The following is a 23489-nucleotide window of genomic DNA, read 5'->3' on the forward strand; positions in this document are numbered from 1 at the left end:
CCCCGTTTGGGGGGGTGCGCCGAGGAGGAGGGGGGGGGGGGGGTTCCTTCCTCTCCGCTGCCTTCAGCCCCCCCCCCCCGGGGTCGTTTTGGGGGTCCGGTCGCCCCAAATAATTCCGGCCCCCCCCCCGTTGCCTTAGAACCGGGGTGGGGGGGGGTTGTGTGTGTTGTGTCCCCCCCCCCTTGCCCCCCTCCGCCCCCCCCCCCCCCCACCGGGCTCCGGCTGGGAGCGGGAGGTTGTAAATATTTTTACGGACTTTATGAAATTGTATTAAAAAAAAAAAAAAAAAAAAAAAAAAAAAAATTAAAAAAAAAAAAGTTTAAAAAAAAAAAAAGGAAAATTGAAATTTAAAAAAAAAACACAAAAACAAAACCCCAAACGCGACGAAAAAAACGTAGGTTTTTACAAACAGCGACTCCAGCCCCAGCCGGGAGCGTGGGGGGGGGCGTGGGGGGGGGCCGCCTTCCTCCCCCCCCCCCCCAAGGCAACGAGGTGTGTGTGTCCCCCCCGGCAATTAATCCATTAACGAGCCCGGTCGGACCCCCCCCGGCTTTGGGGGGGCTGCTCGGTGCCGTGGAGGTGGCTCTCGCCCCCAACCCCCCCCCTCCCCATGGCTGGGGGGGGTCCCGGCCGGTGTTGCCCCCCCCCCCTTCGCTCACCTCGGCTGCCCAAACCCCCCCCCTCCAATCCCCCCCCAGCGTTAAGTGCCTCCGGTCTGTATCCGATTAATGAACCGAAAAAAGGAAAAAAAAAAAAATCAATAAAATTAAAAAAAATAAAATAAAGGGGAAAAAAAAAAAAAAAGCGAATGCGGCGGCGGAAATCTCTGGGGTTTTTTTTTTGGGGGGGGGTCGGGGGGGGGGTCGGTCTCGCTCTTTCCTCCGCCTGCTGCTGCCAATCGCGGGGGCGGGGGCACGAATCCAGGGGGCTTTTGGGGGGGGGGGGATCGAATCAAAAAGGGGGGGGGGGTGTCTCAAATCGAGGGGGCTTTTGCGGGGGGGGGGGTCAAATCAAAGGCGCTTTTGCGGGGGGGGGGGGGGGGGGGCTCGAATCCAGGGGAGTATTTTGGGGGGGGGGGCTCAAATCCAGGGGGTTTTTGGGGTCTTGAATCAAGGGCGCTTGCGGGGGGGCCCGAATGGAGTTTTTTGGGGGGGTCCCGAATGGGGGGGAGTTTTGGGGGGGGGTCTCGGGCGGAGGGGGCTCTGGGGGGGTGGGATGGGGGGGGGGGGGCCGTTGCTCTCCATGAGCTGCCTGCCTCCTGCGGGACGGGGGTGTCACCGCAGCCTCCCCCCCCTCCCCGGGAACGGGTCGTCTCTGCCCCAGCTCCTCAAAGTGGCTGTTGAAAACCCAAAATTTTTATTATTTGCCCCAAACCGCACCCCCACCCCCTCCCACCCCCCCCCGCTGTAAGTCGGAACCGGCACCGGAGGAGGAACCAGAGCTCGGCCGCCCCAGGACGGGACTCAGTGGCCGGAGCACGGGACTCGGTGGCCAAACCTCCTCTGGGCCCCAGGCAGGGACTCGGTGGCCAGACTGCGGGATTCAGTGGCCAAACCTCCTCCAGGCCCCGTGATGGGGCTTGGTGGCCAGAGCGTGGGATTTGGTGGCCAAACCTCCTTTGGGTCCCAGGCCAGGACTCGGTGGCCGGAGTGGGGGATTTGGTGGCCAAACCTCCTCCGGAACCTGTGATGGGACTCGGTGGCCAGACCACGGGATTCGGTGGCCAAACCTCCTCCGGAACCCATGATGGGACTCGGTGGCCAGACCACGGGATTCGGTGGCCAAACCTCCTCCGGGCCCCAGGACAGGACTCGGTAGCCGGAGTGGGGGATTCAGTGGCCAAACCTCCTCCAGGCCCAGGACAGGACTCGGTAGCCGGAGTGGGGGATTCAGTGGCCAAACCTCCTCCAGGCCCCAGGCCGGGACTCGGTGGGCGAGCAGGAATTGTGCCGGGGCCCCCCCCCCATCTCCCCCCAGCCTGGGGGGGGGGGGGGGGTCCCCATCTCTAACCGCTCTTTTTTCTGCTCTTTTTTTCCCCAAAACCAGGCGTCCGGCTCCTTCGCCGCCCCCCCCAACCCCCCCCCTCGGCCCTTCTGAGCTCCACCGGCCCCGCAGCAGCCCCCCCCCCCCCCATTTACGGGCATATTTCCTGCTTAAATTCCCTTTTCTGGGTATTTTTCCCGCTGGATTTTGTCCGTCGGGTGGGATTCGGTCCCCTGCAGCCCCTCCCCACCAACCCTGCAGCCGCGGGGGGGTTCCTGGGGGCAGGAGTGGGGGAGAAATCCCAGCTCTGCCAAGGAAAATCCCGGTTTTCCCCGAAGCCGGAGGGACCCGGTGGGTCCTTCCTGGGCGTTCGGCCGAGCCCCGGGGCTCCGGCACCGGGGGAGCAGCTCGTCGGGCCGTATCGGAGCCAGCGCGGAACCTTTTCCCGGGGCAAAGTCCTTCCCGGCTCCTCCGGGACCTTTTCCCTCCCGGCGGAGCTGATCCCGAGGAGTTTGGCCGATCCCAGGCCGCAGCTGAGCCCATAAAACCACCCCCGGGGGGATCCCCAGGATGCATCCCCGCGACTCCCAGCGTGCCCAGAATAAAGGGATTCCATCCCAAAACCACTCGGAGGCGGCGGATCTGAGACCCTGCAGTGATTAAACGCGGGGGGTTTCACCCCAAAACCCCCCCCCCCCCTTCCCCCCGGGATTCTCCAAGACACCGGGGTAGAACTGGGTGGGTTTAATCCCCGCCGGGAGGGAGAAACGGCAGCTGTGGCGGAGTAGGGGGGGTGTCCCGGCTCCGGAATATTCCGTGCGTGTGTCCGTCCCCGTCCCCTGTCTACGTCCGCACCGTCCGCTTGTCCTGGAAGAGGCTCCGGAGCGTGTAGACCTGGAGAACGGCCACCACCAGCAGCAGCCCCAAGTTCACGGCCGACCAGAAGTTCACCCGGCCCAGGTTGTTCTCCTGAAGATTCCGGTCTCGAGCCTCGAAAGCTCGGAGCAGCGTCTGCATCTGGATGCTCCGATCCAGGCGGCTCTTCATGGTCTCGATGGATTCCTGGGGGAAGGGAGGGGGGAAAATCCTTGGGGAATCCTTGGGGAAACCTTCCTGGAACCTTCCTGGCTTCTGGATTCCTCCTGGTTTCCCGGGTGGAGGGAATCCTCCTGGAATCCTTGGGGAACTCTCCTGGAACCCTCCTGGATTCCTGGAGGAATGGGGTGGGGGGTGGGGGGGAAATCTTTGTGGAATCCTCCCAGAATCCTTGGGGAACCCTCCTGGAACCCTCCTGGATTCGTGGGGGGGAGAAAAATCTTTGTGGAATCCTTGGGGAACCCTCCTGGATTCCTGGAGGAACAGGGTGGGGGGGAAATCCTTGTGGAATCTTCCCAGAATCCTTGGGGAACCCTCCTGGAACCCTCCTGGATTCCTGGGGGTGGGTTGGAATCCTTGTGGAATCCTCCCGGAATCCTTGGGGAACCCTCTTGGTCCTCGCGGAATCCTTGGATTCCTCCTGGACTCCTCGGGGTGGTGGTGGGGGAATCTTTGTGGAATCCTCCTGGAACCCTCCTGGATTCTGGATTCCTCCTGGTTTCCTGGGTGGGGGGAACCCTCCTGGATTCCTGGAGGAATGGGGTGGGGGGGAAATCTTTGTGGAATCCTCCCAGAATCCTTGGGGAACTCTCTTGGAACCCTCCTGGATTCCTGGAGGAATGGGGTGGGGGGGGAAATCCTCATGGAATCCTCCCGGAATCCTTGGGGAACTCTCCTGGATTCCTGGGGTGGGGGAAATCTTTCTTCGTGGAATCCTCCCGGAATCCTTGGGGAACCTTCCTGGAACCCTCCTGGATTCCTGGGGGGGGGGGGGGGAATCCTTGTGGAACCCTCCTGGAATCCTTGGGGAACCCTCCAGGAACCCTGCTGGAATCCCAGGATTCACGGTCGCGAATTTCTCCCCGCAATCTCCCCTTTTTCACCCCCCCCTCGTCCCCCCCCACCTTGATGTCCTCGATCTTGACGTCCAGCGCGTCCTCGGGCGCCGCCGGCCAGCCCTCGCCTTCCTCCCCCCCCCGCCTCCTCCTCCTCCTCCTCCTCCTCCTCCTCCTCCGGGCGGGCGTCGAAGAGCAGCTCGAAGAAAACCAACTTCTCCGAGATGGTGCTGAAGGAGTTGTCGAAGCAGAGCTTGTAGTCGCCGGCCTCGGTGGGCTCCACGCTGGGGGGGGGGACAGAGGGGTCAGTGGGGGGGGGACAGGGATGGGGACAAGGGGGGGGGGGACGGGGACGGGGGGGGTGATGGTAGAGGACGGGGAACGCGGGCAAGGGGGAGAGGGGACACGGGAACTGGGGGGACATGAGAAGGGGAGGGAGAAAATATGGAGGTGGGGGGGGGGGACCATGGGCCTGGGGGGGGACACACGGATAAGGGGGAAAACATGGGAAAAGGGGGAGAGGGGACACGGGAATGGCTGGGACCCACGGGAACGGGGGGGACGCAAGAAGGGGAGGGAGAAAATATGGACAAGGGTGGGGGGGGGACATGGATAAGGGGGAAAACATGGGAAAGGGGGAGAGGGGACACGGAAATAGGGGGGGGAAACACGGGAATGGGGGAGAGGGAATATGGGAAAGGGGGAGGACTATGGAAATGGGGGGGGGAAACATGGGAAAAGGGGGAGAGGGGACACGGGAACGGGGGGGACATGGAAATAGGGGGGGAAAACACGGGAATGGGGGAGAGGGAATATGGGAAAGGGGGAGAAGGGACACGGATAAGGGGGAAAACATGGGAAAAGGGGGAGAGGGGACACGGGAACGGGGGGGGACACGGAAATAGGGGGGGGAAAACACAGGAATGGGGGAGAGGGAATATGGGAAAGGGGGAGAAGGGACACGGGAACGGGGGGGGACTATGGAAATGGGGGGGGAAACATGGGAATTGGGGGAGAGGGGACACGGGAATGGGGGGGACCCGCGGGAACGGGGGGGACGCAAGAAGGGGAGGGAGAAAATATGGACAAGGGGCGGGGGGGGGCATGGATAAGGGGGAAAACGTGGGAAAGGGGGAGAGGGGACACGGGAACGGGGGGGGACACGGAAATAGGGGGGGGAAACACAGGAATGGGGGAGAGGGAATATGGGAAAGGGGGAGAAGGGACACGGGAATGGGGGGGGGACTATGGAAATGGGGGGGGGAAACATGGGAATTGGGGGGGACACACGAGGAGGGGAGGGAGAAAATACGGACAAGGCGGGAGACACCGGAATGGGGGGGGGGACACCCACGGGAATGGGGGGAGGGGGAACCATGGGAATAGGGGGGGAAACGTGGGAAAGGGGGAGCGGGGTCCCGGGAATTGGGGGGCGGGGGGGGGGGAACACGACACAGCCCCGGGGGGGGGACACACAGACACGGCCCCGGCGGGGGGGGGCTCACGTGTGGGCGCCGTCGGAGCGCCGGTGCTCCCGGACCAGCAGCCGCCCCGAGGGACTCTCCAGGGAGAAGTCGACGTCCAGCCCGGCCCCGCCGATCACCTGCGCCACCGGGGACGGGGTCACCGGGACACCGGGACACCGGGACACCGGGGACACCCCCTCCCCCTCCTCCCGGTACCCCCCCCGGTACCGGCTCCCCCCGCTCCCGGTACCTCCCCAGGGCAGCGCTGCTTCCAGCTTCCCGTTACAGACCCACCCCAGGCCCCAACTCCCCCCCCCACCCCAGTACCGGACCAGATCCCCCGGTACCGGCCCCTCACAGGCCACGCCCCCCGGTACCGATCCCGCCCCCTCCGGTACCGGCCCCACCCCCTTCGGTACCGGCTCATCCCAGGCCCCGCCCCCTCCGGTACCTGCTCCTCCCGGATCCCGCCCCCCCGGTACCAGCCCCACCCCCTTCGGTACCGACTCGTCTCAGGCCCCGCCCCCTCCGGTACAGGCCCCACCCCCTTCGGTACCGGCCCCTCACAGGCCCCGCCCCCTCCGGTACCTGGTACTCGGCCTCCATGGAGGCGTTGCCGGGCGCGCCCTGGTAGAAGCACTCCCGGCGGCCGGCGGGCAGCACGAAGGTCACCTCGGCGTCGGGCGGCGGCGGGGCGGCGGCGGGCCGGGCCCAGAGCGCCAGCAGCCACAGCCAGCGCGCCGCCATCTTTGCCCGCGGCGCCTTTAAGGCAGGCCCCGCCCCCCGCCAAGGACCCGGCGAGGAGAAGAGGAGTGGCCGCGGCGGGCGCCTGAGGCGGGAGCGGCGCGGCGGGGCTTCAGGCCCCGCCGGGGGCCGCCCCGCGGGCCGGGGTCCTCGGGGCCGGAATCCTCTCCGCTCATTGGCTGGTCCCTGCCGGCGCCTGGCGTTCTGGCTTCTCATTGGTCGGCCTGGACCAGGGCCCTCCCCCCTCCTCAGCCCGGGCGCCGGGGCCGCTGCTGAGGGGAGCCCGTCTCCCACAGTGCACCGCGGGGGGGACCCGGCGGCATATTTAGGGCGTCCTGTGGCAAGTTTGGGTGGTTATATGTGGATTTGGTGGGTCCCGAGGCAGGTTTAGGTGGTTAGGGGCAGATTCGGGGGCCCCTGGGGCTGATTTGGGAGGCTCTGGGGCAAGTTTGGATGATTATTTGGAGGTTTGGGGGGTGCCGAGGCGGATTTAGGTGGTTAGGGGCAGATTTGGTAGGGGCCTGGGGCCGATTTGGGAGGCTCTGGGGCAAGTTTGGGTGGTTATGTGTGGATTTGATGAGCCCTGGGGCAGGTTTACGTGGTTAGGGGCAGATCTGGGGCGCCCTGGGGTTGATTTGGAAGGCCCTGGGGCAGATCTGGTGAGGCCTGGAGCAGCTTTGAGGGGCCCTGAAGCAGATTTATGTGGTTAGGGGCAGATCTGGGGGGCTCTGAGCCAGATATGGGGGGTCCTGGGGTGGATTTGGGAGGTCCTGAGGAAGACTTGGGGGCTCCTGAGCCAGATATGGGAGGTCCTGGGGCGGATTTGGGAGGTCCTGAGGAAGACTTGGGGGCTCCTGAGACAGATTTGGGGAGTCCTGGGGCAGATTTGGGGCCCGTGGAGCAGATTTGCTTGGTATGGGGCAGATCTGGGGGGACTGGGGCAGTTTTGGGAGGACCTGCGGAAGATTTGAGGGGCCATGGGGCAGATTTATGACGTCCCAGGGCAAATTTGGGTGGTTAGGGGCAGATTCAGGTGCTCTGGGGCAGATTTGGGAGGTCTTGGGGCAGTTTGAGGGGCCGGGGGGCAGACCGGGGGGGACTCTGTGAGCAATGTTGGGGTGTGGGGCTGTTCCCCAGCCTGACACCGGCTCAACCCCGGGCCTCAGCCTCACCCTCCCAGGGAAACGGGGCCACAGGGCCACAGCCCGGCCGCAACCTGACCCCTCAGCCCCGATTCCTCGCAGCTTCGGGGCGGCTGCAGGAGGAAGCGGGTGTGGGGGGTGCATCCGGCACACGGTCTCTGCCGCCGCTGCCTCTGCCCCAGCTCTCCCCATGCCACAGTACCAGCCCAGCCTATGCCATCGCGTCCCTCGGGGTCGGGGACTCCAGGAACGGCCCCTCGTTTTGTGCCCGTATCATCAGCCCCAAGGAGGTGCGTCTCCCCGTCATCACCCCCTCGGGGGTCTGGGTTAGGGTCCCATCTGGGTGTCACTCCTGAGTGGCACCTCATTACGCACATTTACACCTTTTTTTTTTTTTTTTTTTTTTAAACTATCTCATTGGGATAATTGGGGAGGGAGCCCCAGGAAATCACGTCCTCTGTGAGGAGCCTGTTTTGCGCAGAGCCGAGCTTGCACCACTCTGGTCACTGGGTGGAAAAAGCCTTTTTTGTGCAATGAAGGGGGGGAAAAAAATAACCCAAATCTGTAGTCGGGGACTCTCTGTCATTTCCTTCCTGGGTGATGAAATTTCATCTTGAGCAAAATCCTCTTTCTTCTTCTTTTCAGCTGAGAACTGAACCCTCTGGTGCCAGGGGGTCTCTGGAATCCCTGATCCGGGAGGAGGAGGATGATGAAGCTGGAGTTTCTGCTCCTCGTGGCAGGTACTTTTTCCTCTTCTCCGCCCGAGTTTGGGTGGGAATCAGCCACTGCGCTGGGTGCTTGACGGTGGGATCTGGCTCCTGTCCCTCTCTCCAGGGGCCGTGACAGCGCCAACGCTCTCCCCACCACCGCTTGGGCTCCTCTCTCCGGAGGACGGGGGTCCCCCGAAAATCACCTGCTTCGCCCCACGCAGCTATGCCGGCAGCACCTTCGAGCTCTTTGCGGTGGGCGCCAGCGTTCCCACACAGAGCATCTCTGCCGAGCCGGGCGAGCACAGAGTTGATTTCACCCTGGATGAAGCCACCCCGGCCTCCCGGTGCTACCGGTGCCGGTACCGGAGCCACAACAGCAGCGCCTGGCAGGTGTCGGCGTTCAGCATGGAGATCGTGGTGAATGGTGCGGGTGGGGGGGATGCTGGGGGCGGCGGGTGGGGCACTGGGAATGCAACCGACCCAAATTCGGCGTGTTTCTCCCCAGCTTCGAGTGACGCCGGCTGTCATCCCTCCACCACCGCTGATACTGGCCATCCCTTACCAACCTCCACCACTCTGCGGCAAGGTACCGGCACGGCGGCAGCGCTGGTGGCTTTTTCCCGGTGACGCTCAGTGGCTGCGCGGGGTTTTCCCAGCGAGTGATGTTCTCTCTTCCCTTCCAGATCAGTCCTGGCTTCTCCCGGTTGCCGTCAGCATGGCCAGCCTGGTCCTGCTGCTGCTGGCGGCGGCGGCGGTGGCAGCCTGGCAAGGTGCGTGGGGCACAGGGGCTCTCAGCAGCGTGGCCGTGCCCAGCCGGGTCCCGGCTGTGCCCACAGCGATCGGCATCTTGGGGCTCAGTGCTGGCAGGCGCATCCCTTCTCCATCCCTGCCAGCTCTGGGCGCGTCACTGGTGGCAGGGACCTGCCGGGGGGAGGTCGTGGTTGGGGGAGAACCGGGTTTAAGGCACCGCTGGGTCCCCCCTGGTGTCACCACATGGCTCCGGCCGCCCCCGTGGCTGAGCCCGGCTGCGCCTCCACCCGTCTCTGTTTTCTCTCTCGCCAGCTGAGGCCAGGAGACAGCGGGCAAAGAGGTGAGAGCGGCCGGAGCTGGTGCCACCATGGCTAAGCCGCCCTGGGACCCCCCCGTACCCCCGCCGGCACCGGGTCCCCGCTGCCTCCTCCCTGCCCGCCGCGCTCCCACCACCCTTCTCCTTGCAGGCAGCCGGCGTCGTGCTGGACGGAGACGCGATACCCCACCACCGGTAAGGCCCAGACCCCCGCGCCGGGGCGGTGCCGCTTCTGCCGGCACCCCAAAACCCATCCTTTTTGACCCTTTTTTTTTGTCTCCACAGAGCTTTCCTATGACAACTGCATCTACGCCGTCAGCGTGGTGAGTCCCCGTGCCTGCCCTGGCTTGGTTTTGGGGTCACCCGGCTGCCGGTGTCCACCCCAGCTCACCCTCACCTCTCCCTCCCTGCCAGAACATGCCACCGGGACCTGGTGATGGCACTGGCACGTCCCCGCAGATAGACCCCCGGGCGTCCCCCCCCGCTGCACCCCACTTCAGCACCTTCAGGTCCTTGGCGTGAGCTGCGGTGGTGCTGTCTCTGCCGGCGCTCGCCACGGCACCCTTTTGCTGGAGAGCGTGAGGAGCCCCCGGCAGCACCGCGAGGGAGGGGGCCGCGTGGGGTCAAGGTCGGCGAGGCACCGGGGGCTTCCTGGTGCTGCCGGTGAGACCCCCGGCACGGGAGAGGTGCTGACGCATTGCTGGCAGTTTGGTGCCGGCAAATGGCCTTCCTCCTCCTCACCCCATCCTGCGTGGCAGAGCCGGGCTGGGTGCCCTGAGTCGCTGTGTCTGTGCCGGGGCGTCTCCGGAGCCGGCTCCGGTGTCAATAAAGGTGTTTGCCCCCAGTGTCGGTGCAGGATGTGGGTGCCGTGTCCCTGCCATGCCCGGTGCTCACACGGCACCGCGTGCAGTGCCCGTTATCCAGTGCTGTCTGTGCCCGGTGCCGTTGCTGGTAGCAATGCCTGGTGCCCCTGCCCTTCCCGGTGCCCATTGCCCAGGGCCGGTGGCCGTTCCTGGTGCCAGTACCCAGTGCCGGTACCCGGTGCCGGTGGCAGTACGCAGTCTGGGTGCCAGTACCTGGTGGCAGTGCCTGCTCACCGGTGCCAGCCCCAGTGCCGGTGGCAGTATCTGGTCCTTGGTGCCGGTCCCCGGTGCCGGTGGCACTCCCCGCTGCTGGTGGCAGTGCCCGGTGGTGATGGCAGCGCCTGGTCCCTGATGTTGGTACCCGGTGACGGTTCCCGCTCCCTGGCTTCGGTCCCCGGTGGCAGTGCCAGTGGCAAGTGCTTGGTCCCCGGTGCCAGTACTTGGTGGCAGTGCCCAGTCTCCAGTGCTCATGTCGGTCCCTGATGCCGGTGCCACTCCCCAGGGGCTGTGCCAGCTCCCCGGTGACGGTGCTGCTCTCTGGTGGCAGTGCCCGCTTCCTGGTGATGACGTCGGTCCCCGGTGGCAGTGTCTGGTGCTGGTAGCACTGTCCGGTCCCTGGTGCCAGTCCTGCTCTCCGGTGACGGTCCTTGGTGGCAGTGCCTGGTGCTGGTCCTGCTCCCCAGTGCCAGTCCTCGGTAGCAGTGCCCGGTCTCCGGTGGCAGGGCCTGCTCCCCGGTCCCTGGTGCTGGTCCCCGCTCCCCGGTGGCAGTGCCCGCTCCCCGGTGCTGGGTCCCACTCCCTGCTCTGCGGTGCTGGTTCCTGCTGGCGGTGCCCGGTGCCAGTGGCAGTGCCTGGTCCCGCTCCCCGGTGCCGTTCCTCGGTGGCAGTGCCCGGTCCCTGCTGCTGGTCCTGCTCCCCGGTGGCAGTGCCCGGTGCTGGTCCCGGTCCCTGCTCCTGATCCCTGGTGCCGGTCCCCGGTGCCGTTCCTTAGTAGCAGTTCCCGGTCCCCAGTGGTGGCAGTGCCCGGTGCCGTTCCTCGGTGGCAGTGCCCAGTCCCCGGTGGCGGTGCCTGGTTCCGGTCCCGCTCCCTGCTCCTGCTCCCCTGTGCCAGTGTCCGGTGCCGTTCCCCGGTGGCAGTGCCCGGTCCCTGGTGGCAGTGCCTGGTGCCGGTGCAGGTCCTGGTCCCTGCTCCCACTCTCCGGTGCCGTTCCCCGGTGGCAGTGCCCGGTGCCGGTCCCGCTCCCTGGTGCCACTCCCGGTCCCTGCTCCTGCTCGCCGGTGCCCGGTGCCGTTCCTCAGTGGCAGTGCCCGGTCCCCGGTGGCAGTGCCCGGTGCTGGTCCCGGTCCCTGCTCCCACTCTCCGGTGCCGTTCCCCGGTGGCAGTGCCCGGTGCCAGTCCCACTCCCTGGTGCCACTCCCGGTCCCTGCTCCTGCTCGCCGGTGCCGTTCCTCGGTGGCAGTGCCCGGTGCCGGTCCCGGTCCCTGCTCCCACTCTCCGGTGCCTTTCCCCGGTGGCAGTGCCCGGTGCCGGTCCCGCTCCCTGGTACCTCTCCCGGTCCCTGCTCCTGCTCGCCGGTGCCCGGTGCCGTTCCTCGGTGGCAGTGCCCGGTGCTGGTCCCGGTCCCTGCTCCCACTCTCCGGTGCCTTTCCCCGGTGGCAGTGCCTGGTGCCGGTCCCGCTCCCTGGTGCCACTCCCGGTCCCTGCTCCTGCTCGCCGGTGCCCGGTGCCGTTCCTCGGTGGCAGTGCCCGGTCCCCGGTGGCAGTGCCCGGTGCCGGTCCCGGTCCCTGCTCCCACTCTCCGGTGCCGTTCCCCGGTGGCAGTGCCCGGTGCCGGTCCCGCTCCCTGGTGCCACTCCCGGTCCCTGCTCCTGCTCGCCGGTGCCCGGTGCCGTTCCTCGGTGGCAGTGCCCGGTCCCCGGTGGCAGTGCCCGGTGCTGGTCCCGGTCCCTGCTCCCACTCTCCGGTGCCTTTCCCCGGTGGCAGTGCCCGGTGCCGGTCCCGCTCCCTGGTGCCACTCCCGGTCCCTGCTCCTGCTCGCCGGTGCCCGGTGCCGTTCCTCGGTGGCAGTGCCCGGTCCCCGGTGGCAGTGCCCGGTGCTGGTCCCGGTCCCTGCTCCCACTCTCCGGTGCCGTTCCCCGGTGGCAGTGCCCGGTGCCGGTCCCGCTCCCTGGTGCCACTCCCGGTCCCTGCTCCTGCTCGCCGGTGCTGTTCCTCGGTGGCAGTGCCCGGTCCCCGGTGGCAGTGCCCGGTGCTGGTCCCGGTCCCTGCTCCCACTCTCCGGTGCCGTTCCCCGGTGGCAGTGCCCGGTGCCGGTCCCGCTCCCTGGTACCTCTCCCGGTCCCTGCTCCTGCTCGCCGGTGCCCAGTGCCGTTCCTCGGTGGCAGTGCCCGGTCCCCGGTGGCAGTGCCCGGTGCCGGTCCCGGTCCCTGCTCCCACTCTCCGGTGCCGTTCCCCGGTGGCAGTGCCCGGTGCCGGTCCCGCTCCCTGGTGCCACTCCCGCTCCCTGCTCCTGCTCGCCGGTGCCCGGTGCCGTTCCTCAGTGGCAGTGCCCGGTCCCCGGTGGCAGTGCCCGGTGCTGGTCCCGGTCCCTGCTCCCGCTCTCCGGTGCCTTTCCCCGGTGGCAGTGCCCGGTGCCGGTCCCGCTCCCTGGTGCCACTCCCGGTCCCTGCTCCTGCTCGCCGGTGCCCGGTGCCGTTCCTCGGTGGCAGTGCCCGGTCCCCGGTGGCAGTGCCCGGTGCCGGTCCCGGTCCCTGCTCCCACTCTCCGGTGCCGTTCCTCGGTGGCAGTGCCCGGTGCTGGTCCCGGTCCCTGCTCCCGCTCTCCGGTGCCTTTCCTCGGTGGTGGTGCCCGGTCTCTGGTGCCGGTGGCGGTGCCCGGTGCCGGTGCGGCGGCGCGTGCGGGCCGCCCGTCCGGCAGGGGGCGCTGTTTGCCGGGAGGGGGGGGGGGGGGGGGGGGGCGTGTCCGGGCGGGGCGGGGCGTGGCGCGCGGCGCGAGCGCGGGGCGGGGGCGGGGAGGGGAGGGGGGGGGGCGGCGGCGGCTCCAAGATGGCCGCGGTGTCGGTGTTCCCCGGCGTGCGGCTCCTCACCATCGGGGACGCCAACGGCGAGATCCAGCGGCACCAGGAGCAGCAGCCGCTGCGCCTCGAGGTCCGCACCGGCCCCGACAGCGCCGGGCTGGCGCTCTACGGCCGTGAGTGCGGGCGGGGCGGCGGGGGGAGGCCTGGCGGGGAGGGCCTGGGGGGCGAGGATGGAGGGGGGGCGTGGGGGGATGTGGGGATGGGAGCGGGGGGGAAATGGGTTGGGGTCGTGTGGGGAGTGGGGGCCTGTGGGGATGTGGGGCGGGGAGAAATGGTTTGGGGGACTCGGGGGGTCGTGTGGGGATGGGGGGGGGGGGAAATGGGTTGGGGGGCCTGGGGTGTGGGGATGGAGGGGGGGCGTGTGGGGGGGGATGTGGGGATGGGAGGGGGGGAAATGGCTTGGGGGGTCGTGTGGGGAGTGGGGGCCTGTGGGGATGTGGGGGGGGAGAAATGGCTTGGGGGGCCTGGGGAGGGGGGATGGGGGGGGGAGATGGGAGAGGGGGGGAATGGGTTGGGGGCTCGGGGGGTCCTGTCGGGATTAGGGGCCTGGGGGGGCGTGGGGGGGGAGAAATGGCTTGGGGGGCTGGGGGGGTCGTGGGGGGATGGGGGTGCAGAAGTGACTGGGGGGGCCTGGGGGTGTGGGGATGGATGGGGGGGCGGGAAACGGCCTGGGGGGGGGAATGGCTTGGAGGGCTCAGGGGGTCGTGTGGGGATGGGGCGACAAATGGGTTGGGGGGCCTGTGGGGTCGTTGGGGGGGAGAAATGGCTTGGGGGGCTGGGGGGGGTCGTGTGGGGATGGGGGGGCAGAAGTGATTCGGGGGGGTGTGGGGATGGCGGGGGGGAATGATTTGGGGGGGGAGAAATGGCTTGGGGGGCTCAGGGGGTCGTGTGGGGCTGGGGGGCAGAAGTGACTTAGGGGGGGGGGCCCAGAGGGGTGTATGGGAATGGGGGGGGTAGGGGCTGGGGGTCATGTATGTGGGGCTGGGGGGGACAGAAATGACTTGGGGGGCCAGAAAGGATGGGGGTGTCGGGGGGGGGGGGCTGGGCTTGTAGGGCTTGAATGGGTGGGGGCCTGGGGGGCTGGGTGCCCTCTGGGGGGGTGGGGGGCGCTCTGGGGGCCAGCGAGTCCGCGTCGGTGGGGGGGTGCCAGTGCCGTCGTGTTCCCCCCCCCCCCCCCGCCGTGGGCAGGGCAGTGGCAATGGGAGGGGGGGCTCTGAGAGATGGGGGTCCCGTCCCCCCCCAAAAACAAGTGGGGCTGGGGGGGAGGGAGGGGGGGGGTCTCTCCGGTTCCTGCTGTTCCCTTTGTCTGCGTCTGAGAATTGCCTGTTTTCCTTCTTTTTTGGGTTTTTTTTTTTTGGGGGGGGGGGTGGGGGGGGTGGTCCCGGTGCTGTGCCAGAGACCCCGCTTCACCGTGGGGGGGGGAATAACGGTGCGATTAATTAGTGGGGGCGAGTAATTAACGTGCCGGGGCCAGAGGAGCCCTCGCCTGCTGTGGGCGATGGGGAAACTGAGGCACAAGGGCCGGTGGCTCAGTACCCGGGGGGGGGGGGGGAGTGGTGATACCGTGGGGGGGGGTTCGGTGACACCGTGGGGGGGGGGTGCGTGTGTGTCCATCTCCCCTTGAGCCAAAAATTAACATTTTAAGCGACTTTTCAGCACCGAAATCGGAGTTTTTTGCGCCCGTTTTGGCGAGCGCCGTCCGGGTGATGGCGCGACGCACACCCTCCGCCCTTCATCCGCGCCCCCCCCTCCTCCCATCCCATTCCCCCCCCCCCCCCCCAATTTTTCCAGGCTTTTGCCAGAAAAGCCTTTGTGTGGCCGGGGCCGGGGGGGTCTCGCTTGCCCTTTCAGCGCATCTGCCGGCCCTTTTTCTCGGCTACAAAGAGCGCGGGGGCCCCGAGCCGGAGCCTGATTAACGCCGCCGGCGGGATTTTTATAATTAATGGCTTTGCCGGGGGGGGGTGGAGGGGGTGGGTGGCTGGAACCCCCCCACACCCCCCCACCCCCCGGCTCAGTTTTCCTCATATCGCTCCAAATTGGGCAACTTCACGCACCGCGTGGCCGGCCCGGCGATGGGCCAGGGGCGAGAGGGACCGAGTTGCCGGATGGCGGTGGGGGGGGGGAAACTCCGGTTTTGCCGGAGCGGCTCGTTTTTGGTTGGGGGGGGGTGTGTGTGTGTGTGTTGGTTTTTATTCCGGTGGGGCTGGAGGCGCTAATTAACCCGAAGCGGCTAACGAGGCAACGCTGCGCTGGCCGGCGGCGAGGTGGCCGGCGTTCATCCCGGTTTGGCCACCGGCGGCTCCGTCCGGCTGCCCCCGGCATCGCTTGGCATCACCGGGGCCGGGATTTGGGGGGGGTCCCCCCATGGATTTGGGGGCATCCCCATGGATTTGGGGGGATTCCCTGCGGATTTGGGGGAGTCCCCATGGATTTGGGGGGATTCCCTGCGGATTTGGGGGGGTTCTCTGTGGATTTGAGGGGATTCCTGTGGATTTAGGGACATCCCTGTGGATTTGGGGGGATTCCGTGCCGATTTGGGGGGGTTCGCTGCAGATTTGGGGGGTCTCCACAGATTTGGGGGGGATTCCCTGTGGATTTAGGCTGGATACTCTGTGGATTTGGGGGGGTCCCCATGGATTTTGGGGGTATTCGCTGTGGATTGGGGGGGTCTGCCATGGATTTGGGGGGATTCCCATGGATTTAGGGGCATCCCCATGGATTTGGGGGGGCTCCCCTGCGGATGTGGGGGGGGGTCCGCATGGACTATGGGGGATTCCCTGCAGATTTGGGGTGTCCCCGCGGATTTGAGGGGATTCCCTGCAGATTTAGGGACATCCCCATGGATTTGTGGGCATTCCCCACAGATTTTGGGGTGTCCCCATGGATTTGGGGGAGTCCCTGTGGATTTGGGGGGGTCCCCTTTGGATTTAGGGGGTTCCCCACGGATTTGGGGGGGATTCTCTGTGGATTTGGGGGGATCGCCCCATGGATTTGGGGAGATTCCCGCAGATTTAGGGGAATCCCCACAGATTTGGGGGAGTCTGCAGATTTAGGCGGGAGTCTCTGCAGATTTGGGGGGATTCCTGCAGATTTAGGCAGGATTCTTTGCGGATTTGGGGGCATCCTCATGGATTTGGGGGCATCCTCATGGATTTGGGGGGATTCCCTGTGGATTTGGGGGGATTCCCTGTGGATTTGGGGGGATTCCCGGGATTTGGGGGGATTCTCTGCGGATCTGGGGGAGTTCCCACAGATTTAGGTGGGATTCTGTGCAGATATAGGGCGTCCCCACGGATTTGGGGGGATTCCCTGCGGATTTGGGGGTCCCCATGGATTTAGGCAGGCTCCCCCGTGGATCTGGGGGGCTCCCTGTGGATTTAGGCGGGATTCCCTGCCGATATGGGGGCATCCCCATGGATTTGTGGGGGTTTCTGTGGATTTAGGCGGGATTCCCTGTGGATTTGGGGGGGTTCCCACAGGTTTGGGGGTCCCTGCAGATTTAGGCGGGATTCGCTGCAGATTTGGGGGGCTCCCCATGGATTTAGGCGGGATTCCCTGCAGATTTGGGGGCATCCCCACAGATTAGGGGGGATTCCCTGTGGATTTAGGCGGGATTCTCTGTGGATTTGGGGGCATCCCCATGGATCTGGGGGGATTCCCTGTGGATTTAGGTGGGATTCCCTGTGGATTTTGGGGGGGGTCCCTGTAGGTTTGGGGGGGTTCCCACAGATTTGGGGGGTCCCCATGGATTTAGGCGGGATTCCCTGTGGATTTGGGGGGTTCCCTGCGGATTTAGGCGGGATTCTCTGCAGATTTGGGGGGATCCCTGTGGATTTAGGCGGGATTCTCTGCAGATTTGGGGGGATCCCCATGGATTCGGGGGGATCCCTGCGGATTTAGGTGGGATTCCCTGCAGATTTGGGGGGGGGGGGGTGTGTGTGTCCCCCGGCGCCGGTGCTCCCCGTCCCGGTGCAAAGATCAGTATTTCGGCTCCAAACCCCCTTGGCTGCGCACGAGGGGCTTGCGTTGCCCTAGAGGTTAATTAAGCTAATTACATTTGCCGAGGGGGGGTTGGCCCGGCTCTGACCCCCCCACCCCCCCGTTTTCTCTCTTCCCCCCCCCCCCCCCAGATGAAGACGTCTGCGTGTTCAAGTGCTCCGTGTCGCGGGAGACCGAGTGCAGCCGCGTGGGCAAACAGTCCTTCATCATCACCCTGGGCTGCAACAGCGTCCTCGTCCAGTTCGCCACCCCCACCGGTGCGTCCCCCACCCCGGGCTGGGGGGGGAACCCCCCCCTTGTGTGTGTGTGTGTGTCCCCACCCCCGCCACGGCTAAATCCGCCCCCCCCCCCCCCGCCGCCTTGTGTTTTCCCTCCTGCCAGATTTCTGCTCTTTTTATAACATCCTGAAAAACTGCCGAGGCCACAACACGGAGCGCTCGGTCTTCAGCGAGCGGACGGAGGAATCCTCGGCCGTGCAGTATTTCCAGGTGAGGGGAAGCCCAGCCCCCCCCCCACCCCCCTCCCACAACCCCGGCAGCCGGCAGAGGGTCCGGCGGCACCGGTGACACCCATGTTTGTGTGTCCCCCCCCTCCACCCCCGCACCGGCCAGTTCTACGGGTACCTGTCCCAGCAGCAGAACATGATGCAGGACTACGTGCGGACGGGCACCTACCAGCGAGCCATCCTGCAGAACCACAGCGACTTCAAGGACAAGGTCAGAGCAGCGGAAGGAAGGCTGGGGGGTTTTGGGTCAAATCTGGGGGTTTTGGGTCAAATCTGCCCCGTTTCGGGGTCTGGCTCCCGCCGCCACGCTCTGCTCCGCCCCACACGCTCAGCCGGGAGGGGGATGGCACCCCACAGCTGGAAGAATCGCCTGGATTTTTCCTTTTCCTCCTTTTTCTCCCCACTTTTAATCCCTCCCGGTGCTTCTCCGAGTCTTTCTTAGTGGTTTAATCTTTAATATCCGCCAAAAATACCCGCCGGAGCTGGAAGAAGCCCCTGGATTTTTCCTTTTCCTCCCTTTTCTCCCCACTTTTAATCCCTCCCGGTGCTTCCCCGACTCTTTCATGGTGGTTTTATTTTTAATATCCACCAAAAATACCCGCCGGAGCTGGAAGAAGCCCCCGGATTTTTGCTTTTCCTTCCTTTTCTCCCCGCTTTTACTCCGTTCTGGTGCTTCCCCGGCTCTTTCTTAGTGGTTTTATTTTTAGTATTTGCCAAAAACATGCTTTAATACCCCCCCCGCGGGAGGAGGGACGGTGGCCACGAGCCACGCGCTGCCGGCACCGGGGCGTAGCCGCTTTCCCCCCGTGCCACCGCCGCTCCCCCTAATCGGGGGGGGTTAAATATAGGATGAAAGAGGATTTGGGCGCTCGGGTGCCGCTCGCTGGCTCGGCCGCGGCATTTTTAATCCCGCTTTTTCCCCGCCGTGCTGGGAAGTCGGCCGGGGCCGAGCCCTGGGAAGCCGCCGCGGTTGCCGGCGCGGCGCCCAGGTGGGAGAACGCGGCGGTTGGGTCGCGGAGCCGCCTCCGTGCGCGCAACTCGTTAGCGGAGCTTCTAAATTAGCGCTTGCAGCCGGGTGGATGATGACTTGCGGGAGTCGCCGGGTCCTTCTCCGGAGCCGGTTGGCTCTGCCGCTGCTGTGGGAGGTGGTTTCCCGGTGCCTCCACCTTGGTTTTCCCTCTTGGGAATCCAAATTTTGGGCGTTCCCCGGCCCCGAGGACCCCCATCCTGGCTGTGAGGGGGGAGGACGCCGGCGCCGAGCCCCCCGCTGCCGGTGGTTTCACCATATCCTTCCCGTTTTTCCCTCCCAGATTGTGCTGGACGTCGGCTGCGGCTCCGGCATCCTCTCCTTCTTCGCGGCGCAGGCCGGGGCGAGGAAGATCTACGCGGTGGAAGCCAGCACCATGGCGCAGCACGCCGAGGTGAGCCCCCCCCCTGCCCCCCTCCCGAACCACACTCGGTGCTCTCACACCAAACCCCCCCCCACCGGCTTCGAGCCACCCTCCAGTACAACCCAGTAGCGCCGGGATGATGGCACTGGGAATGCCGAGCGCCGCCTCCCGCCGCGGCTCCATCCTTGGCGGGGGCTTCTTGAGCCGTGGGGCAGCTCCGCTCCCCCCTGAGCCTGTGTGTGTCGTTGTCCCGTGTCCCACCCCCCCGTGGTTTGTTTTTTTTTTTTTGCCGGGGCAGGTGCTGGTGAAGAGCAACAACCTGACGGAGCGGATCGTGGTGATCCCGGGGAAGGTGGAGGAGGTTTCGCTGCCGGAGCAGGTCGACATCATCATCTCGGAGCCCATGGGCTACATGCTCTTCAACGAGCGCATGCTGGAGAGCTACCTCCACGCAAGAAGTACCTGAAACCCAGCGGTGAGGGCCGAGGGGGGGCGTCGCGGTGTGCCGGGGCGGGGGGGACGACGCTCTTTACCTCCCTGGGTACAGTGCGACCCCACGAGCCCGGGGAGGGGGCTCCTGGCACCTTGGGGGAGGGCGTTTTCCCAGTCTGCTGGACCCCACGAGCCTTGAGATGGGGGGGTTCCGGTGTCCTGGGGGTGGGGGGAGCTCTTTCCCAGTATCCTGGGGGGCTCTTTCCCAGTCTGCTGGACCCCATAAGCCCAGGGAAGGGCCAGTGACTGCTTCCCCCATGGGGCTGGGGGGTTCCCGGTGTCCTGGGGGGGCTCTTTCCTGGTCTCTTGGACCCCACGAGCCTGGGGAAGGGGAGTAGGCGCTTCCCCAGCGTGTGTGTGGGGGTGTCCTGGTGTCCTGGGGGGCTCTTTCCTGGTCTCCTGGAGCCCACGAGCCTGGAGATGGGGGGCTTCGGTGTCCTGGGGGTGGGGGGAGCTCTTTCCCAGTATCCTGGGGGGCTCTTTCCCAGTCCTGCTGGACCCCATAAGCCCAGGGAAGGGCCAGTGACTGCTTCCCCCATGGGGCTGGGGGGTTCCCGGTGTCCTGGGGAGGGGGGGGGGGCTCTTTCCTGGACCCCACGAGCCTGGAGATGGGGGGGTTCCTGGTGTCCTGGGGATGGGGGGGGGCTCTTTCCCGGTCTCCTGGACCCCCCAAGCCTGGGGATGGGGGGGGGTTCCTGGCACCCTGGGGGGCCTTTTCCCGCTCTGCCGTACCCCACGAGGCCGGGGAGGGGCAGCAGGGCGCTTCCCTGACCCTTTTCCCCCCCCCCCCCAGGGAACATGTTCCCCACGATCGGCGACGTCCACTTGGCCCCGTTCACGGACGAGCAGCTCTACATGGAGCAGTTCACCAAGGCCAATTTCTGGTGAGTCCAGCCCCGGGGGGCGGGGGGGGGGACACACAGGAGGATCCCTACGCCTTCCCCCAGAGCCGCCCCCCCCCCCCCGCCCCAACTTCTTAAATTTTCCCCCCCCCCTCCTGCAGGTACCAGCCCTCCTTCCACGGCGTCGACCTCTCCGCGCTCCGAGGGGCGGCCGTGGACGAGTATTTCAGGCAGCCCGTGGTGGTGAGCGGCCCCCAAGTCCCCTCCTCGGGGCCGGGGGGGGGAGACGGACGATGGACGAGCAACCGTTGGGGGGGCTCTGGGCGAGCCGGGGGAGGTCCTGTGGGCCGGGAGCGGGGGGGGGGGTGGTCCCAACCGCTGACCCCACGCTTACTTTCCCCCCCCCCCCCCCCCCGCCCCCCAACCAGGACACCTTCGATATCAGGATCTTAATGGCCAAATCCGTCAAATACACCGTGAATTTCTTAGAAGCCAAAGAAGGCGATTTGCACAGGTGGGTGCGGGGAGGGGCCCGGATGAGCCCCCCCCCCCCAAAGCCTTTGGGCACCCCGGGAGGTGGGGGGGGCAGCTTGGATCTTCCCCCCCCCCCAACCACCACCAGCTCGATGACGGGCTCGGCGTCGCCTTCCAGGATAGAAATCCCCTTCAAATTCCACATGCTGCACTCGGGGCTGGTCCACGGCTTGGCCTTCTGGTTCGACGTGGCCTTCATCGGCTCCATGTACGTATGGGCGGGGGGGGGGCGGGGGGGGGGGGGGGGAGCACAGACAGAGAGGGGGGTGGGGGGGCGGGGGGGGCGCAGGGCTGTGTTTCACCCCCCCCACCCCCCTTCCTCTTTTTTTTTTTTTTTCTTTTTTTTTCTTTTTTTTTTCTTTTTTTTTTCTTTTTTTTTTTTTTTTTTATTGCCCCCCTCCCCCCCCCCCCCCCCAAGAATGACGGTGTGGCTCTCGACGGCCCCCACCGAGCCGCTGACCCCACTGGTACCAGGTCCGCTGCCTCTTCCAGTCGCCGCTCTTCGCCAAAGCCGGCGACACGCTCTCAGGGACTTGCCTCCTCATCGCCAACAAGAGGTGGGGGGGCACCGGGGGGGGGGGGCACGGGACCCTCACCCCACAGCCAGGGGATGTGGTGGTGGCGGCGGGGGGGCGGGGGGGTCCCTTGCCGGAGCCGCCGTCCCGGCTTGGGTTGTGCCAGCCGCCATCTGGTTTTGCCGCGGTCCCTCCGCGCCTGGAATAGCTTTGGAGGGGGGACACACACACACACACACACACAGCGTGGCGGGGGGGGGACGGGACACACGGCGTGGCGGGGGGGGGGCCCCCCTGCCCCAGTTTTGGCCGGGGAGGGGTGGGGGGGGGGGCCCTGCCCCAGTTTTGGCAGCGTATTTATAGCTCCCGGTGGCGACCTAGATGCTGCCGCCGCTCCCCGGGGGGCGGGATGGGGGGGTCAGGGGGGCGACCTAGATGCTGCCGCCGCTCCCCGGGGGGCGGGATGGGGGGGTCAGGGGGGTCCGGCCCTCCATTTCCCCCCCCTCCCAGGCGCAGTTGGGGGTCTCACAGCCTGTGTCCCGTCCCCCCCCCCCCCAGACAGAGCTACGACATCAGCATCGTGGCCCAGGTGGACCAGACGGGCTCCAAGTCCAGCAACCTCCTCGACCTGAAAAACCCCTTCTTCAGGTAGGGTCAGGGGGGGAAAGGGGGGCTGGGGGGGCCTCAAAAAGCCGCCCCCCCCCCCAGGCCTCATTGCTGCCCCACCTCCCCCCTCCCAGGTACACGGGGACGACCCCTTCGCCCCCCCCCCGGCTCCCACTACACGTCCCCCTCCGAGAACATGTGGAACACGGGCAGCACCTACAACATGAGCACGGGGATGGCCGTGGCCGGTGGGTGCCCGGGGTGGGAGGGCGGAAAAAAACGCCAGAACCGCCCCCCTCGAAGAGGTTTGGGGCGGGGGGGGGGGGGAACACGACACAAACCCCCGTTTGTGGGGGTGGGGGGGGGGGGGGTGTCCTGATTCCTGACCCCCGTCCCCTTTTCGCGCCTGGCAGGAATGCCCGCCGCGTACGACCTCAGCAGCGTCATCGCCGGCGGCTCCAACGTCGGCCATAACAACCTGATTCCTTTAGGTGAGCGCGAAGAGGGGGGGCGGGAGGTCTCGGGGGGGGGGTCCTCAACACAAACCCCCTCCCCCACCTCACCCTACTCCCCCCCCCTCCTTCCCCCCAACAGCCAACACCGGCATCGTCAACCACACTCACTCCAGGATGGGCTCCATCATGAGCACGGGCATCGTCCAAGGTAAACCCCCACCCTAAAAAAAAAACAAACCCCCCCGGGACCCCCCCTCCCCTCCCGCTGACCCCCATCTCCCCCTTTTTCCCCCCCCCCCCCCCCCCCCCCCACCAGGCTCCTCCAGCGGCCAGAGCGGCGCCGGCTCCAGCACCCACTACCCCCTCAACAGCCAGTTCACCATGGGGGGGCCCGCCATCTCCATGGCCTCCCCCATGTCCATCACCACCAACACGATGCACTACGGGAGCTAAAGGGGCTCCCGGGACTCCCAGCGCCAGGAAAAACCAAATCGACAGCTCCCCCCCCACCCCCCCCCCCCGGCCCCGAGCCTGCCCCCCGACGACCCCCCCCCCCCCAACACCTGCGGGGTTGGGGGGGGGGGGAACGGGGACGCACACCCCCACCGCCCCGGCAGGGGGTTTCGGACGCCCCCCTCCCCCCCCAGCGCTCCGCTCCTCATCGACGCCGGACCCGTTTTGGAGGGTTTTCGGGGTGTTATTTTTGTTGATGATTTTTTTTTTTTTTTTTTTTCCTGGGGGGGGGGGGGGTGGGGTGGGGGTTGTTTCGGGGAGGTTTTTTTGTTTGTTTTTTAAAGGAAAGCCAGAGCCGCCGGCCCCCGCGCTGCTGGGGTGCCGTCTTCCGAAATCCCTTTTTTTTTTTTTTTTATTTTTTTTGGGGGGGAGAGGGAGGGGGGGCAGGGGCGGGGAAAAGGCTGAATGTACCAAAAGCTCCTCTTTTAGCCCCATTCCTGCCCGCCCCCCCCCCCCCCCTCCCGGTGCAGGACTGAGCCCCGCTGCGGTCGGCGCCCGGATTCTTTTCCCCTCTTTGGGGGGGGGGGGAGTGGGAAACACGCGGCGGGGACGCCCCCCACCTTGTGCAGTGGCTGGGGGGGGGGGGGGCCCCCCCCCCTTCGCCGGGCCGTAGGAATTAGCGGATCTGCTGGATTTTGGGCTGTAGTAGTGAATA

General features: G+C 66.3%; 3 protein-coding genes across 4 annotated transcripts; 2 read left to right on the forward strand and 1 right to left on the reverse strand.

Annotated features, from left to right (window-relative positions):
* Positions 1-2826: 2826 nt before the first annotated feature.
* Positions 2827-6178, reverse strand: TMED1 (transmembrane p24 trafficking protein 1). Its single transcript, XM_054183536.1, has 5 exons — positions 5969-6178; positions 5420-5517; positions 4078-4198; positions 3984-4040; positions 2827-3045 (listed from the first exon to the last, which is right to left on the reverse strand). Exons 1-5 carry the CDS (start codon positions 6125-6127, stop codon positions 2827-2829), a joined length of 654 nt encoding a protein of 217 aa, XP_054039511.1. The 5' UTR covers positions 6128-6178.
* An 18-nt stretch (positions 6179-6196) lies between these two features.
* C25H19orf38 (chromosome 25 C19orf38 homolog) lies at positions 6197-9881 on the forward strand. 2 transcript variants are annotated; one of them, XM_054183532.1, is made up of 9 exons: positions 6197-7556; positions 7912-8006; positions 8101-8400; positions 8482-8562; positions 8660-8746; positions 9039-9066; positions 9194-9237; positions 9328-9365; positions 9457-9881. In XM_054183532.1, exons 2-9 carry the CDS (start codon positions 7973-7975, stop codon positions 9562-9564), a joined length of 720 nt encoding a protein of 239 aa, XP_054039507.1. In that variant the 5' UTR covers positions 6197-7556; positions 7912-7972; the 3' UTR covers positions 9565-9881. The 2 variants fall into 2 exon arrangements, with proteins under 2 accessions (XP_054039507.1, XP_054039508.1); XM_054183533.1 differs by lacking the exon at positions 9039-9066.
* Positions 9882-12933: 3052 nt separating this feature from the next.
* On the forward strand, positions 12934-22850 carry CARM1 (coactivator associated arginine methyltransferase 1). The gene is given in 19 exon segments (XM_054183530.1): positions 12934-13095; positions 17113-17238; positions 17363-17469; positions 17593-17697; positions 18797-18907; positions 19176-19326; positions 19329-19352; positions 20163-20253; positions 20373-20454; positions 20640-20725; positions 20864-20953; positions 21164-21206; positions 21208-21302; positions 21819-21908; positions 22001-22022; positions 22024-22114; positions 22280-22357; positions 22461-22529; positions 22638-22850. Coding segments are annotated over 19 exon segments (1743 nt in total). The 5' UTR covers positions 12934-12950; the 3' UTR covers positions 22775-22850.
* The last annotated feature ends 639 nt before the right edge of the window (positions 22851-23489 follow it).

Source organism: Rissa tridactyla, chromosome 25 (assembly GCF_028500815.1).
Source record: "Rissa tridactyla isolate bRisTri1 chromosome 25, bRisTri1.patW.cur.20221130, whole genome shotgun sequence".
NCBI classification, from domain to species: Eukaryota; Metazoa; Chordata; class Aves; order Charadriiformes; family Laridae; genus Rissa; species Rissa tridactyla.